The sequence below is a fragment of the Oncorhynchus kisutch genome, linkage group LG8, assembly GCF_002021735.2.
Source record: "Oncorhynchus kisutch isolate 150728-3 linkage group LG8, Okis_V2, whole genome shotgun sequence".
Taxonomy (NCBI): Eukaryota; Metazoa; Chordata; class Actinopteri; order Salmoniformes; family Salmonidae; genus Oncorhynchus; species Oncorhynchus kisutch.
In genome coordinates this window covers 46,744,039-46,761,347 of record NC_034181.2, presented here as the reverse complement: position 1 = coordinate 46,761,347, position 17,309 = coordinate 46,744,039, and the positions used below count along the sequence as shown (strand labels likewise).

Sequence of the window (17,309 nt, the reverse complement as noted above, 5' to 3'; positions counted from 1 at the left end):
AGGTGCTGGATATTGTAACACATTCATAGTAGGTGAAACGAGACTGCACAATATATTCTATGCTCCCATTTCATTTATTTGGTTTCGACCACTCAGGTCTTCGTCAGGTCAGGATTATGAAAGACAACCCAAATAGACTTTTCACAGGCTGAATCCCAAATGGTGCCCTTTGGGAGGCAGAAATAGGATGCCATTTGGGACGCAGGCGCACTGCATTGAGCAGTAGAGACGGAGAAAAGACCTGGCATGGTGTTGGTAACTGAGTGGAAGGTGATGAGGAGAAGGATGCAGAGGAATAGCTTTAGCCTGGTCAAGGGTCACTCACACACACACAGACATACACGCAGAAACACACACACACTCACACACACACATACAACAGAGAAGTTGACATGGCTGTATCAAGGCTATATCATGGTGTGGGTGCAAAATTCAAGATTCACTTGCAACAATAAAACATTCTAAATGCACAAGTTGTAACACGGCAATCACTAAATTGCAAACTAAATTGTCTTTTCTTTGACCTTTTATTTAACTCGGCAAGTCAGTTAAGAACAAATTCTTATTTACAATGACAGCCTATCCCAGCCAAACCTGGCCGACGTTGGGCCAATTGTCCGCCACCCTATGGGACTCCCAATCACAGCCGGTTGTGATACAGTCTGGAATCAAATCAGGGTCTGTAGTGACGCCTCTAGCACTGAGATGCAGTGCCTTAGACCGCTGTGCCACTCGGGAGCCCATCTTGATTAATTGCAATCATTGAATCTCTATGGACATTTTCAACCTCTCCCTGACCCAGTCTGTAGTACCGATACGTTTCAAGCAGACCACCTTAGTCCCTGTGCCCAAGAATGCCAAGTTAACCTCTCTAAATGACTATCGCCCCATAGCACTCATATCTGTAGCCATGAAATGCTTTGAAAGGCTGGTCATGGCCCACATTAACACTATCATCCTAGACACCCTGGACCCCCTCCAATTCGCATACCGCCCCAACAGATCCAAAGATGACACAATCTCTATTGTACTCCACACTGCCCTCTCAAACCTGGACAAGAGTAACACCTATGCTGTTCATTGATTACAACTCAGCGTTCAACACTATAGTGCTCTCCAATCTCATCACTAAGCTAAGGACCCTGGGACTGAACAACTCCCTCTGCAACTAGATCCTGGACTTCCTGACGGGCCGCCCACCAGGTGGTGAGGGTAGGCAACAGCACATCTGCCACCCTGACCCTCAACTCGGGGGCCCCTCAGTAGTGCGTGCTTAGTCCCCTCCTGTACTCCCTGTTCACCCACGACTGTGTGGCTGCGTGGCTGTGCACAACTCAAACACCATCATTAAGTTTGCTTATGACACGACGGTTGTAGGCCTGATCAGAGACCGGGCAGAGTGGTGTCAGGACTACAACCTCTCCCTCAACGTCGGCATGACAAAGTTGCCGATTGTGGAGTACGGGAAACGGAGGGCTGAGCACGCCCTCATTCACATCGACAGGGGTGTAGTGGAGCGGGTCGAGAGTTCCTCGGTGTCCACATCACTAAGGATCTATCATGGTCCACACACACGAACACAGTGGTGAAGAGGGCACAACAATGCCTCTTTCTGAAAAGATTTGGCACGGGCCCTCAGATCCTCAAAGAGTTGAGAACATCTTGGCTGGCTGCATCAGTGCTTAGAACGGTAACTGCAAGGCACCCGACCACAAGGCGCTACAGAGGGTAGTGCGTACGGCCCAGTAAATCACTGGAGCCGAGCTCCCTGCCATCCAGGATCTCTACACGAGGCTATGTCAGAGGAAGGCCCTAAAAATGGTCGAAGACTCAGTCATACAGTCAGCCAAGTCATGCACTGTTCTCTCTACTACTGCAGGGCAAGCGGTACAGATGTAACACGTCTGGAACCAACAGGACCCTGAACAGCTTCTGCCACCAAACCATAAGACTGTTCAATAGTTAGTCCGGTGAGCTATTTGGTTAACTATGTAACTATCTGCATTGACCCTTTTTAATAAGCAAACCTTTTTTTATTATTCATCACATACGCTGCTGCTACTGTTTATTACCTATCCTGTTGCCTAGTCTCTTTATTCCTTCTTATATGTTTAGTGTCTTTGGAAAGTATTCATACCCCTTTACTTACTCCATGTTTTATTGTGTTACAGCCTGAATTCAAAATCGATTAAATATGTTTTTTCCTCATCCATCTACTCACAATATCCTATAATGACAAAGGGAAAATATATATATTTTTAAATGTTTAGAAATGTATTGAAAATGAAATATCTAATTTACATAAGTATTCAAACCCCTGAGTCAATACATGTTATAATCACTTTTTGGTAGTGATTACAGCCGTTAGTCTTTCTGGGACCTGGATTGTACAATATTTGCACATGATTATTTTAAAAATTCTTCAAGCTCTGTCAAATTGGTTGTTGATCATTGATAGACAGCCATTTAAGTATTTTTTTATATACACTACATTTCAAAAGTTTGGGGCCACTTAGAAATGTCCTTGTTTTTGAAAGGAAAGCTATTTTTGTCTATTAAAATCATTGAATTGATCATAAATACAGTGTCGACATTGTTATTGTTGTAAATGACTATTGTAGCTGGAAACTGACAATTTTTTATGGGATATCTACATAGGCGTACAGAGGCCCATTATCAGCAACCATCACTCCTGTGTTCCAATGGCAAGTGGTGTGAACTAATCCAAGTTTATCATTTTAAAAGGCTAATTGATCAATAGAAAACCCTTTTACAATTTTGTTTGTACAATTGAAAACTGTTGTCCTGATTAAAGAAGCAATAAAACTGGCCTTCTTTAGACTAGTTGATTATCTGGAGCGTCAGCATTTGTGGGTTTGATTACATGCTCAAAATGGCCAGAAACAAAGAACTTTCTTCTGAAACTTGTCAGTCTATTCTTGTTCTGAGAAATGAATGTGAGAAATTGCCAAGAAACTGAAGATCTCGTACAACGTTGTGTACTACTCCCTTCTCAGATCAGCACAAACTGGCTCTAATCAGAATAGAAAGAGGAGTGGGAGGCCTCGGTGCACAACTGAGCAAGAGGACAAGTACATTAGAGTGTCTAGGTTGAGAAACACACGCCTCACAAGTCCTCAACTGGCAGCTTCATTAATTAATAACCGCAAAACACCAGTCTCACCGTCAACAGTGAAGAGGCGGCTCCGAGATGCTGGCCTTCTAGGCAGAGTTGCAAAGAAAAAGCCATATCTCAGATTGGCCAATAAAAAGAAAAGATTAGATTGGGCAAAAGAACACAGACACTGGACAGAGGAACTCTGCCTAGAAGGTCAGCATCCTGCCTTCACTGTTGACGTTGAGACGAGTCCCCATGCTTGTCTCAGAGCAGCGAGAAACAGTGCTGAAGTAGTTGACCACATGCGAGTAGGCTATTGCTTCAAATCCTATTGCTTCTGACTTCAATATGCCTTTTAAATAAAAAAGACCTTCACCACTTTTAACACTAGTGAGACTCATGTTGCCTACGGTAGGCCTACAAATATTTTTTTCAATGACGTGACTCTCCGCCAATTACATTTAGAGTATTGGAGGATTCTAAATTAATATCTAAGGGCCCTTTTTTGTTAGGGCAAATCTGATCTGTAAGAATATCTAAGGGGCTTTTATATAATTCTAAATTAATTCATAATAATAATAATCGCTTTGTTTAAAAAACAACGATATGTTGGACGTTATTTTTGTTTTCAAATAACCAAAAGTGAGCGAGAAAAAGGTCATTCTTGAACATGGGCGGAGACATTCTTACTCATTTGTAAATGAAGCCAGTTTGTTATTTAGAATGATTTATTTCTGTTTTTAGAGGGAGAGAATCCAAAAACCTACCGTCTCCTCATGGTCATGGCCACCAAACCAGTGTCTGTAGCAACGTAGTTACACTGCGATGCAGTGTCTTAAACCGCTACGCAACTCTGCTGTACTTTGAGCCCAGGCCATGAATGAGTGAGTCACTCAGCCTTGGTGACGAGGCTCTATGACCGCGCCACCAACTTGATGATTTAGCAGACATCACCCGCCTATATTCAGTCAACACATGTATTTTAAGAATATCATGGAATATAATTGAACATTTCTCGTTTCTCTTAGAATAAAAACCTTAGTGTAGCAACAGTTTTATTAAGTAATACTGAGGAGGAGTAACAAAAAAAGAAGTGTATTTTTTTCCGGGTTCTGCACGTGCAGGACAGAGGAATAGCAATTATTACACTATTGTTCTACATTCAATCACCTTCTTCATCGTCATCATTCCTTTCATTGAAATTCAATTTTGATGTTGTGCACAATTATCAATTTCTATTTGGTTTATGGCACCCATTCATTGTCAGTTAGAGACATATTAGCGCCTTGGGACCCGAAAAGCATAATCAGTGCTCTAACTCCCCCTTGTGGTGGTCTGGAGCAATGAAGTAGGGACGCAGGGTACCGTGCTAAACCACAAATTACCTCTAAATCCCGCAGCATAATCACAAAACTTTTAGTTGAGCAACCACTGTACATATCTATCTCAATTAGCTCGTACCCCTGCACATCGACGCGATACTGGTACCCTGTGTATATAGCCCCGTTATTGTTACTCATTGTGTATTTAGCATTACTTTTATTATTATTATTTGTTATAACTTTTTAAAATGTATTTCTCTATTTTCTTTCTCTCTGCATTGTTGGGAAGGGCCCGTTAGTAGGCCGTTCACTGTTAGTCTACACCAGTTGTTTACGAACCATGTGACAAATCTTCTCTGTATACATCAATGATGTCCCTCTTGCTGCTGGGGAGTCTCTGATCCACCTCTACGCAGACGACACCATTCTGTATACTTCTGGCCCTTCTTTGGACACTATGTTAACAACCCTCCAGGCAAGCATCAATGCCATACAACTCTCCTTCCGTGGCCTCCAATTGCTCTTAAATACAAGTAAAACTAAATGCATGCTCTTCAACCGATCGCTGCCTGCACCTGCCCGCCTGTCCAACATCACTACTCTGGACGGCTCTGACTTAGAATATGTGGACAACTACAAATACCTAGGTGTCTGGTTAGACTGTAAACTCTCCTTCCAGACCCACATCAAACATCTCCAATCCAAAGTTAAATCTAGAATTGGCTTCCTATTTCGCAACAAAGCATCCTTCACACATGATGCCAAACATACTCTTGTAAAACTGACCATCCTACCAATCCTCGACTTCGGCGATGTCATTTACAAAATAGCCTCCAATACCCTACTCAACAAATTGGATGCAGTCTATCACAGTGCAATCCGTTTTGTCACCAAAGCCCCATATACTACCCACCATTGCGACCTGTATGCTCTCGTTTGCTGGCCCTCGCTTCATACTCGTCGCCAAACCCACTGGCTCCACGTCATCCCTTATCTCAGCTCGCTGGTCACCATAGCATCAGCCAACTGTAGCACGCGCTCCAGCAGGTATATCTCTCTGGTCACCCCCAAAACCAATTCTTTCTCCGGCCACCTCTCCTTCCTGTTCTCTGCTGCCAATGACTGGAACGAACTACAAAAATCTCTGAAACTGGAAACACTTATCTCCCTCACTAGCTTTAAGCACCAACTGTCAGAGCGGCTCACAGATTACTGCACCTGTACATAGCCCACCTATAATTTAGCCCAAACAACTACCTCTTTCCCTACTGTATTTATTTTATTTATTTATTTATTTATTTTGCTCCTTTGCACCCCATTATTTGTATTTCTACTTTGCACATTATTCCACTGCAAATCTACCATTCCAGTGTTTTACTTGCTATATTGTATTTACTTTGCCACCATGGCCTTGTTTTGCCTTTACCCCCCCTTATCTCACCTCATTTGCTCACATCGTATATAGACTTATTTATACTGTATTATTGACTGTATGTTTGTTTTACTCCATGTGTAACTCTGTCGTTGTATGTGTCGAACTGCTTTGCTTTATCTTGGCCAGGCCGCAATTGTAAATGAGAACTTGTTCTCAACTTGCCTACCTGGTTAAATAAAGGTGAAATAAAAATTACAAAAAATAACATTTGATTTGACCACCACCGTTTGTTAGATGGACCTTTAAATAATGTGCGTGTGGACACAACTTTATTCATATGTGTAGATGAAGGAACACCCCTTTCCATACACTCCATTCGATTTTGTCCAACAATTAATCAATTGCTATCCAAATGTCCAATGACATGTCATCGTATAAAATAAGGTTGGCAGTGAATTATTGCCCCGTGTGACATACATTGGAAATTGATCTATATTCACCATCATCTCCTCCATGGCTTTTGCCGGGGTTCAGGACCTTTATTCACTACTGGGAAGACAAATGACTGATATATTGACCCTGATAATCCCTGAGCCTCCCCTCCCCATCACAGCACATGAAAGCCACTCACTTGGAATTCACTGTCATCATTTCTCTGTGGAGTAGAAAGCAAAGAGAGTGGAGAGGGGAGAGGAACCCATCATGGCGGACTAGTAGTGTATAGGCCAGGATCTCCGTGGGTCAGTCGCTGAACAATCTCAGTATAGCCACACTCAACACGGATGGTTCCGGTTGCACAGCTCTGGGGTGAAGCTTCCCCTCCCCCAATCATAACCTTAACCATTAGTGCAGGAAATGCTAAACTGACCCAAGATCAGCATCTATGGGGAACATAGAACTATACACCAGTTGCGTACGGTACTCTGTGGAGGGAAAAAGGGAATGACTTTGCTTTGGCTTTCATCTATCAGAATGGTGGAGGAGGATTAATAGGATGTTTGGTTTGAGCTTAGGCCCTGGCAGAGTCAGACAGGACTGGGCATGTCCTTGGAGCGACTGGGGCTGAATGGCTGGAGCTGAATTGATGGCCTGTGTAAATCAGTGTTGTGTGATCAGGCCTGCATTGGCCTAATTAAGCAGGCGGTAATATGGTAATTTAGAGTCATTAAGAAGCCGGGGGAGGGATCCACATCAAATCCCCTCTGGCCCCCCCAAGAGCTTGCAGGCCAACCCACAAGTGTCTTATGCCTTCCCCTCAGCTCAGATTGGACTGGCAGAAAGAATATAGCACCAACGTCGTATTCATTTGTGCACACGGTAGCGAAACATTTCACAACGGAATACCAAAACGAGAACTTCTTAATCAAGGTAATCTATGTTTCTTCTTCCATTTGGTGTATAATGAATATAACCCTGTGTGTGCATGTGCGTGTGTGTGTGTTTTTCTCAGATGACAGTGGATCAACAGGAGGGCCCGGCTCTGCAACACTCTCTCTCGCTGTGTGTGCTAAGTGTGTGTGGGCCCCCATGTGTGTGGCTCCCAAGCTCACCTAGGAGTCAGTGCCGTACTGCAACAGACACTGTGTGACAGTATGGCCTCCTGTGACAGTCGCACACAGAGCATGAATTATAGATGACTGATGCCGCACTGTGAGTGAGGTGGCTGACATTAAACCAAAATGGCAAATGTGACACATAATGGTTATGATGTATGAAGGAGCGTACGCCTGAGTAAGTGTGAGCTAAACGCTTAAAATGGAGGACTCTCACGCTCCAAAGAGAAGACATTTCACAACTCCATAAACCTGCATGTTCTAAACAGTGCTAACAGTTCTAAATACAGTACTTAGTGAAAGAGCATGTGTTTTTCTGTGAGTTGAGTGACGCACAGAGATGTAGTGGTACTTCAACCTTATATAGCCCGTGGATAGAAGTGCCAGGGCTTAGCCCGTTGCGCCAAATTGCTGTTTATTTGTTGGATATCATTCACCTACTCTCGTTGAAAGTAGTAATATCCTCTTTGATATGAAAGACCGCACTACTAACATACAAAGCAGCTAAATTGTACCAACAATCAAAAACAACGCAAACCCAACATTTATGAACCCCCCCCCCAAAAAAAAATGTTTGATAAGATGTGATGGTTATGATGTTTAGTGATGACATAAAGTAGGCAGGCGTCTTTGACCTGAAGAGAAAAGAGTCACATTTGCTCCTATTTCATGATCATAACAGATCTCTTGCTATTTTTGTTGTTGTTGATATATCTGTTGTATGGTGGTTCTTGTTGTTCTACCCAGACTGCACAACACATTTCCTGATTGGGACAATAAATGGGTATTCTACATGCCAAAGCCTTCCTGAAGTGGCTTTTAACATCTCCAGGAGTCTAGCTAGATTTAGCACTGTTTCCTTGGGTATGTGTCAGAGAGCATGGTGTAATTTACATTTGAATCATTTTGCAGACACAATTATCCAGAGCAACTTACAGTAGTGAGTAGATACATTTGTGTGCTTTTTCCCCATAATGGTCCCCCATGAGAATCAAACCCACAACTCTGGCGTTGCAAGCACCATGTTCTACCAACTGAGCCACACGGGACCGCTGATCAGCTCCATCTCCAGTCTGCTAGATGAGTACTGGCTCTCAACTCTCTCCATTCTCTCACTGCCAGAGAGCAGACAGGTGAAACATATGAGATAATAACAATTATCAGAGCCATGCGAAAGCAGCTATTCCCAGGGACCCCCCCCCATGTAAATTCCCTCTGTGTTGAGTGTCTTTTCCAGTAGCCTATACTCATGGCATACAGCATGACTAATGGCAGAAGGATTCTCCTCTCACGTAAATTACATTGATCTGATGAATGGAAAAATAATAGAGAATAATCAGGTCGTTTTTGCCTGTGTGTCGTCGCTGTTGGCCTGATTGGAAGTGCACAGCATATTTTCCATGTGGGGACCAACTTGGTTGATAACCATCACATTAGGGCTTTGGCCTTAACAGATCACCACCGCTCAACTTCTGTCAAGGGGAATTCTTTATTGGTGGAGGAGAACTTGTGTGTAATTTCTCAACCGAGAGTCCAGGTTCCCATGGTCGGAAAGGATTTAGCACTGTGCGTCTTATTTCAGAGCGACGGGATGGTGGATGAGGAGCTCTCCCATTGCTCTCACAGTGTAATCACAGCGTTTTAATCTACAAGACACAGCGCCTTACCTGCAGCTAGCTGCCAGTCACATAAAATAAACATCCCGGTGACTCAGTCACTCACTAAATCCCTTTGCTTTCCCAGCCAGAGCAAGACAAAGCAAGGCAAGGAAAACATCACTAGGTTCTTAATGTGAGCCCTACTTTAAGCCTTCTAACCAGAGATAATCCTAAGCATCTAAACCACCCACCGTCCCATAAAACAAGACGTGATGTGCTAACGTTGCGCTAGTTACTACCTGGCCGAGGTAATAAATCAGCTTAATTTTGCTTGGTTTCTTCCGACCAGAACGTTTTTTGGATGCCACTCTGCTGTACCAACGTGTTGTTGTTCACTGCACCCAGGCTTTTTCTAGACCTTGCACACAGCTCCAAGCCTGCAAGTATCAGAAGGAGTGTCTCTGTGTCAACTCTGATGCCGCTGCCAGAATCAATAGCTTTCTCATTGGCCGGGGGGTTGAATCTGGTCTTCAATAGAATGTCCCAGCCCTAGTTGGAGGTGCTTGTTGGGGGCTTACTGTTGGTCCAGATTTCTTGCCGGTCATCAGTTGTGTGTTTACAACCTTGAACTGGCGTGTTTGTTGGCAGCAGTAGTGCCAACTCCCAGAGGACTGCATCTTTCACTAGAATTCTGCCATTTCTCTAATGAGGCAAAAATATCTACCCTTGGACAAGCTGGGGAGAGTAATAATGGTTGTGTTTGAATGCACAGAGCCCGACAGGCCATAGGCTGGCACATACTCCTGCTCGCGCACACACACACACACATACTGATGCACGCACGCACGCACACCACACATACTCCTTCTCTCCCCGAGTCAGTGAAGCATAGCCCCATCTGTGCACTGTGTGGGGAGCATGTTTCCTATACCGCTTCACACAAACACTTTGCTGGAAGTCAGAAGTATCTTATGAAAACATAGCAGGCAGTAAATGTGAAATTCATGAGAGAGAGAGAGATTAACACTTTTTTTCTTAAAACTGCATTGTTTTTTAAGGGCTTGTAAGTAAGCATTTGACTGTAAGGTCTACAACTGTTCTGAGAGTGAGAGAGGGGTAGAGAGAGAGGAAGGGGGGAGAGAGAGAGGGATGTGAGTGTGTGAGGGGGTGAAATAGATCATTTAGAAATAAGAGAGAGTTCAGTAAGTCACAGCCAGGGCTGCAAATAGTTCCCATCATGTCTGACACAGGCATGGGCCTCCAGTGTCATCATGGCACTCACCATGATGACACTGACTTGGTTGTCACGGTTACCTTCTGGCAGAGTGACTCATGGACAAGGTGGAGAGAGGGAGATAGAGAGAGCATGAACAAGAAGTGGGAGTTAGAGAAATACTTTAATTATGTTAATATTGTAAATTAATCATTTCCAAGGTGCGCTTTGGCAGTATGAACATTGTTACATGATGCCAATAAAGCTATTTGGATTGAATTAAAGGAGGGGGGAGACAGATCGAGACATAGAGAGGGAGGTAGAGGAATATTGTTAGAGGATATTATTAGAGGAATTTTATTAGAGGAATATATAGAGAGACTTTTATTGGAGACTTTTATTTCCCTCACCAACTTTAAACATCAACTATCTGAGCTGCTAACCGATCGCTGCAGCTGTACATAGTCCATCTGTAAACAGCCCACCCAATCTATCTACCTCATCCCCATTCTGTTTTTATTTTATTTACTTTTCTGCTCTCTTGCACACCAGTATCTCTACTTGCACATCATCATCTGCTCATTTATCCCTCCAGTGTTAATCTGCTAAATTGTAACTATTTGCTCCTATGGCCTATTTATTGCCTACCTCCTCATGCCTTTTGCACACACTGTATATAGACTTTATTTTTTCTTCTGTGTCATTGATTTGTTTATTGTGTTATTGGCTTGTTTATTGTTTACTCCATGTGTAACTCTGTGTTGTCTGTGTCACACTGCTTTGCTTTATCTTGGCTAGGTCGCAGTTGCAAATGAGAACTTGTTCTCAACTAGCCTACCTGGTTAAATAAAGGTGAAACAAAATAAAAATACAAATATAGAGAGAGGGGGAGACAGAGGGAGAGAACAAATAGAGCGAGAGGAAGTTTGAGAGAGGGAGACCGAGAGAAAGGCAGAGAGAGGGAGGGAGACAGCGAGAAAGTGAAGAAGAGAGAGGGGACAGACCAAGAGAGAGTGGAAAGCTCTCTGTCACTCTGTTGGCCTTAACCCACTGTCTCAGACATGTTCCAATTGACAGGTTGTTTTATGGGACTTGTCTCGAGTGTAATTATTAAGTTTTCCTCAGTCTTTGGGGAGATTAAAACACTATTAGCGCTCCACCGTCATACTCTCCAGCTGTTGCATTTGTTTATGACCAAAGTGTTTTATGACACCTCCGCTTTAGTCACCTACACAATTAGGTTTAATGAACTACAGTGCTGGCACGTTGAACAGGAGAAACATGGGGTGCTGGAGACTTGTTGAAGAGAGGAAGAAGGAATGTCACCTCCTTAGCTTTAGAGAGCAGTGCAAAGAGAGAGAGAGAGAGAGAGAGATTTTTTGAGTGAACAGACTCACTCATACATCATTGAAAGGTTGGTCATGGCCACATCAACACCATCATCCCAGACAACCCTAGACCCACTCCAATTTGCATACCGCCCCACACAGATCCACAGATGACGCAATCTCTATTGCACCGACCGCAAGGCACTACAGAGGTAAGTGCATAAGGCCTAGTACATCACTGGGGCCAAGCTTCCTGCCATCCAGGACCTCTATACCAGGCGGTGTCAGAGGAAAGCCCTAAAAATTGCGAAAGACTCCAGCCACCCCAGTCATACACTATTCTCTCTTCTACCGCAGGGCAAGCGGTACCGGAGCACCAATTCTATATCCAAAAGGCTTCTTAACAGCTTCTACCACCAAGCCATAAGACTCCTGAACACCTAATCAAATGGCTACCCAGACTTTCTGAATTGTCCACCCCACCCCCATTTTTACGCTGCTGCTACTCTGTTTATTATCTATGCATAGTCACTTTACCTCTATCTACATGTACATATTACCTTAATTACCTCGACTAACCGGTGCCTCCGCACATTGACTGTGTACCAGTACCCCCTGTATGTAGCCTTGCTACTATTATTTTATTGTTGCTCCTTAATTATTTTCCTTCAATTAAATATATACTGTACATACATATTATTTTTTACTTCATTTTATTTTAGTAAATACTTGAACACTTTTTTTCTTAACTGCATTGTTGGTTAAGGGCTTGAAAGTAAGCATTTCACTGCAAGGTCTACACTTGTTCTATTCAGCATTTCACTGCAAGGTCTACACTTGTTCTATTCAGCATTTCACTGAGGTCTACACCTGTTCTATTCAGCATTTCACTGTGAGGTCTACACCTGTTCTATTCAGCATTTCACTGTGAGGTCTACACCTGTTCTATTCAGCATTTCACTGTGAGGTCTACACCTGTTCTATTCAGCATTTCACTGTGAGGTCTACACCTGTTCTATTCGGCGCATTTGCCAAATAACATTTGATTTGAGCACACAATGTGTGTGTGTGTGGAATTGTGTGTGTGTGTGGAATTGCGTGTGTGTGTGTGTGTGTGTGGAATTGCGTGTGTGTGTGGAATTGCGTGTGTCCGCTGCCCACCCAAATTGCCGCCGCCCTGATCTTGCGTTGCAGCAGCTGCAATTTCCGTTCCCTAGAATTACACAAATGTTAGTGTTCACCCTTCACACTGTAACATTCGCTGCTCCACGATGCCGAAATATTAACGTTAGTTAAGAGTTGGCATGTTTAAATATTTATGCATGTTTGCATAAAGTATTCATAGATTTTTTTTTGCTGCCCAAAGAGTACTCTGTTTTTGATGAGAGACTAGAGCATTTCCATATTGCAAGGTAATCCCAGCAGCACAGTATTTGTGGCTAAATCCCATGATGTACATAGGCTCTGGAAATTATGGAAACTAGACGGTAGAGGACTGTTTGTTGAATAGCTTGACAGCTTTCAGTTAGAGTCATCAGAAAGTGAACACGCACTGCGTAACAGTGTCATTCACTTCAAAGATTCCTATTTCAGAAGTGTCTTTCATTACACAGATTGGTCCTGTGTGGCTCAGTTGGCAGAGCATGGCACTTGCAATGCCAAAGGTCGTGGGTTAGATTCCTGCTGGGTCCACACATACGAACCTATTTGCACACATGACTGTAATTTGCATTGAATAAATGTGGCTGCTAAAATGCCATAAATTACTATTAGGTTATCGTCAGATAATTTCAAAATCAAAGTGGGATTAACAGTGCCTTCAGAAAGTATTCACACCGTGTGAATCACAACCCTCGACTTTTTCCAAATGGTGTTGTGCTACAGCATGAATTAAACACTTGTTAAATCGAGATGTTGTGTCAATGACCTACACACAATACCCCAAAATGTCAAAGTGGAATTACATCCAGTATTTATTTATTTTTTGAAATGTTTTCAAATTTAAAAAAAATAATAATGAAAAGCTGAAATGTCAGTAAGTTTTCAAACCCTTTGTTTTGCCAAGCCTAAATATGTTCAGGAGTAAAAAATGTGATTAACAAGTCACCTAATAAGTTGCATGGCCTCTGTGCAGTAATAGTGTTTAACATGATTTTTTCTGAGAAGTATCTCATTTCTGTACCCCACATACATCTGTAAGGTCTCTCAGTTGAGCAGGGGATTCCAAGCACTGATTCTATGGCAAAGACCAGGGAGGCGGCAGGGTAAGCCTAGTGTTTAGGGCGTTGGACTAGTAACCGGAAGGTTGCAAGTTCAAATCCCCGAGCGGACAAGGTACAAATCTGTCGTTCTGCCCCTGAACAGGCAGTTAACCCACTGTGCCAAGGCCGTCATTGAAATTAAGAATTTGTTCTTAACTGACTTGCCTAGTTAAATAAAGGTTAAAAAAAAGGGCACCTATTGGTAGATGGGTGAAAATAAAATGAATATGTGAATATCCCTTTGAGCATGGTGAAGTTATTAATCACACTTTGGATGCTGTATCAATACACCCAGTCACTACAAAGATACAGGTATCCTTACTAACCTAGTTGCTGGAGAGGAAGGAAACCACTCAGGGATTTCACCATGAGGTTAAAGGTAACTTTAAAACAGTTACCGTACCTTCAGAAAGTATTCATGCCCCTTGACTTATTCCACATTTTGTTGTGTTACAGTCTGAATTCAAAATGGATTACATTTATTCTTATTCATCTACACATAATAACCCATAATGACCATGTGAAAACATGTTTTTAGAAATGTTTGCAAATATTTGCCCATTATTCTTTTCAAAATCCAAACTCGGTCAAATTGTTTGTTGATCATTGCTAAACAACCATTTTCAGGTCTTGCCATAGATTTCAAGCAGATTTAAGTCAAAACTGTAACTCGGCCACTCAGGAACATCCACTGTCTTTTTGGTAAGCAACTCCAGTGATGACAGGTGAATTCATCTCCCAAAAGCTGATTTTGCCTGTTAAGCAAATTCCATTTCTTTTCTATACTGAAAAACGTAATTATTACACCCATGCAATGATGCAGCCACCGCTATACTTGAAAAAATATGGAGAACGGTACTCAGTAATGTGTTGTGTTGGATTTTCCCCCAAACATAACACCTTTTCTTATCCAGGACAAAAATTGAATTTGCTTTGCCGCATTATGTGCAGTATTACTTTAGTGTCTTGTTGCAAACAGGCTGCATGCGTTGGAATAATTTTTCATTCTGTACAGGCTTCCTTCTTTTCACTCTGTCAATTAGATTCCTATTGTGGAGTAACTACAATGTCGTTGATCCATCCTCAGTTCCTCCGTCACGCTGTCTCCCTAATAATCAAAGACTTGTACTGTGGGTTACAGGGATCACGTAACCTCGGTATTTCCAAAAACACCCTTTTAGACATTTACTTTATTTGTTTCTACCGCGGCACGTAAGCCCTTTGATAACAAATTAGAGGTAGGGTACTTCTTAATCACTAAGAAGTACCTTCCAGAATCACCTTTACCGGGAATTTGACCTGGTAAAGTGGCGCTGGCATCGCCTTACAATAAACAGACACACACACAGACAGAGACACAAATACTGTAGACCAAGAATATGTGGTTGAATTCCTGAACATGTACTGACACATGTTATCTCTGTTGTTGTGCTGTGCAGGTTGTGGAGACGAACCTCGTGGCATTCGACTGCCACTGGATCATCATCAATGAGGTCAGTGCGGAGGCAGCCATGTTGTCTGCCACGGTAACACAGTAGGGGTACTGCAGAACACTGAGAGAGGGGAGGGTGGGGGGGGGGGAGAATGCATACAAACATGCTCACAATCAAAATACTCCCAAATGCTCACAAACATACATGCTTTTACTTGTTTTCACATGTTACTGCTGGAACATTGTTTGAATCCCACGTCTAGTAAAACATTTGTTTCGTGTTGAAAGGACAGCAAGGGCCAGGTTTTCTCTGACTTTAATATGGATGAGGGCTTATGGTTGTAATAATTCTCCTTTATCTACAACTTACCACACTGACGTTTTTCGGAGGGAAAAGCGGAAGCATTGATAATTGATCGTTCCCCTTCTATATACAGTATGCATGTGGGGACGTGGGGTATGGCATGAAAACGAGCGTCTGGAACGCTCTGCCCTCTCTTCTCTTCCTCCATCCCTTTCTCCCTCTCTCCCTTGCTCCCCTGCTATTTGGCTTGTTTCACGTGGTGGGGCGAATGAGGACAAACGCCAACGCACTGATCCAAACTAATACTGACAAGTGTGGAAAAAAAAGAATCCCACTTAAAGAGGAATTAAATTGGGGTCTGCCGATGACGGAGGGACATTTTTTCCTCTGATAAAGTTGAGGCAGGGGGGATTTAGGCTGCTGGGGGATGGGGAATGGTTTGGAGAGAACTAGAGGGTGCGGCCCAATACTATCCTTTCTCCTGAAATGTGCACTCATTCACAACTTCCCACAAACAGTGGATTGGTGGAGGCATGGGCTTGTGGGAGATTCCTATACCAGTCATTTCCTTTCTAATCAGTAAAGGGAAGTGAACAAGTGCACACTCTGGTAGGAAGGACAGGCAACACGTTGTTTTCAGTGAAACATCACAATACTTTCGATTTGGCTGCTGCGGGGCAAGAAGACCCCCCAGCTTAGCTTACATTTTAGAACTATTTGGTTTTAATATCATCACCTATTGGGCATAGTCGGAAATCAAATGATGTTTACCGGCCATGAAAGTAAGCAGTTACGTTCTGTAGCACGCTGATGATCGAGCTAAATGTGCGCAATTGTTTTGCATGGAATAACCGTAAATATGTAGGTCTGACTATGATATTACAACCAAATTTATTGAACAATCCCTTGAACACAGCACACGGTTGTCAATGGTTTTAAGCGGAGCTGTGGGTCTCCTTGCCCCCAGCAGCCAAATTGAACGCTCTAACCTTATTGTGACGTTTTTATTGAAAACAACCTATTGAGCCATAGCCAGAGAGTCACATGTTACATGGAAGGCCGGATCTTACCTTGCTAGGATAGCACTCTGGGTGTTGAAAGAGCCCAAATGTTTTTTACACCAACCTGAATCCTTGGATAGGGTAGGGATTCAAAGCTAAAGAACATGTCAGTAATACCAAACTATAACAGATTGATAGCATTACTTCAACAGACTGAACAGTGTAGGTAGTGGCATCAACTTGTTATGAAACATACTAGGTGACAATACAGTCCTGGACCTCCTGTGGATGTAATATTGCTGGTCTATGTAGAGATGAACCCGCTCTCCTATTTGACATGTGGAATTGTTAGGTTAGTTCGCTCGTTGGTTATTACTGCACGGTCGGAACTAGAAGCACAAGCATTTCGCTACACTCGCATGAACATCTGCTGACCGTGTGTACGTGACCAATAGAATTTGATTTGATTTGATTTTGCAATCACCTTAGCATTTTGTCCGCAAGTATTAGATGTCAAGTTAGATGACGTTCTACTTGCAATATGGACTCCTCGGCATGGCTGATATGTCATGTAAACCTAGACAGGGTAATTGTGAGGAAAGGAGCCTGGACCAATTCAGAACTGTCATTAAGCCCAGTCATGTCCCAATCATTTACACGCACTGACATTCCGAGAGCTTTTAGTCCACCTGTCCACTGAAAGTCAAAGTAGTTGACGTTTTGTCAGTTAATGCGTTCCAGCACTTCCGAGGAGTGTGTGCTCTTGTTAATACCTCCCCGACAATGTTTATTTCCTTGCACGCT

General features: G+C 42.9%; 1 protein-coding gene across 4 annotated transcripts in view; it reads left to right on the top strand.

The window, feature by feature from the left end:
- LOC109895605 (glutamate receptor ionotropic, delta-2-like) overlaps positions 1-17,309 on the top strand; it is a 521,177-nt gene that overhangs the window by 327,685 nt on the left and 176,183 nt on the right. For all 4 annotated transcript variants that reach the window (XR_004210832.1, XM_020489443.2, XM_031830443.1 and 1 more), the window contains one exon: positions 15,208-15,261. Coding sequence is in view for 3 of the 4 variants with exons in the window: in XM_020489443.2 (XP_020345032.2) it covers positions 15,208-15,261 (54 nt within the window). In the remaining variant the exon portion in view is untranslated. The remainder of the gene's footprint in view (positions 1-15,207; positions 15,262-17,309) is intronic.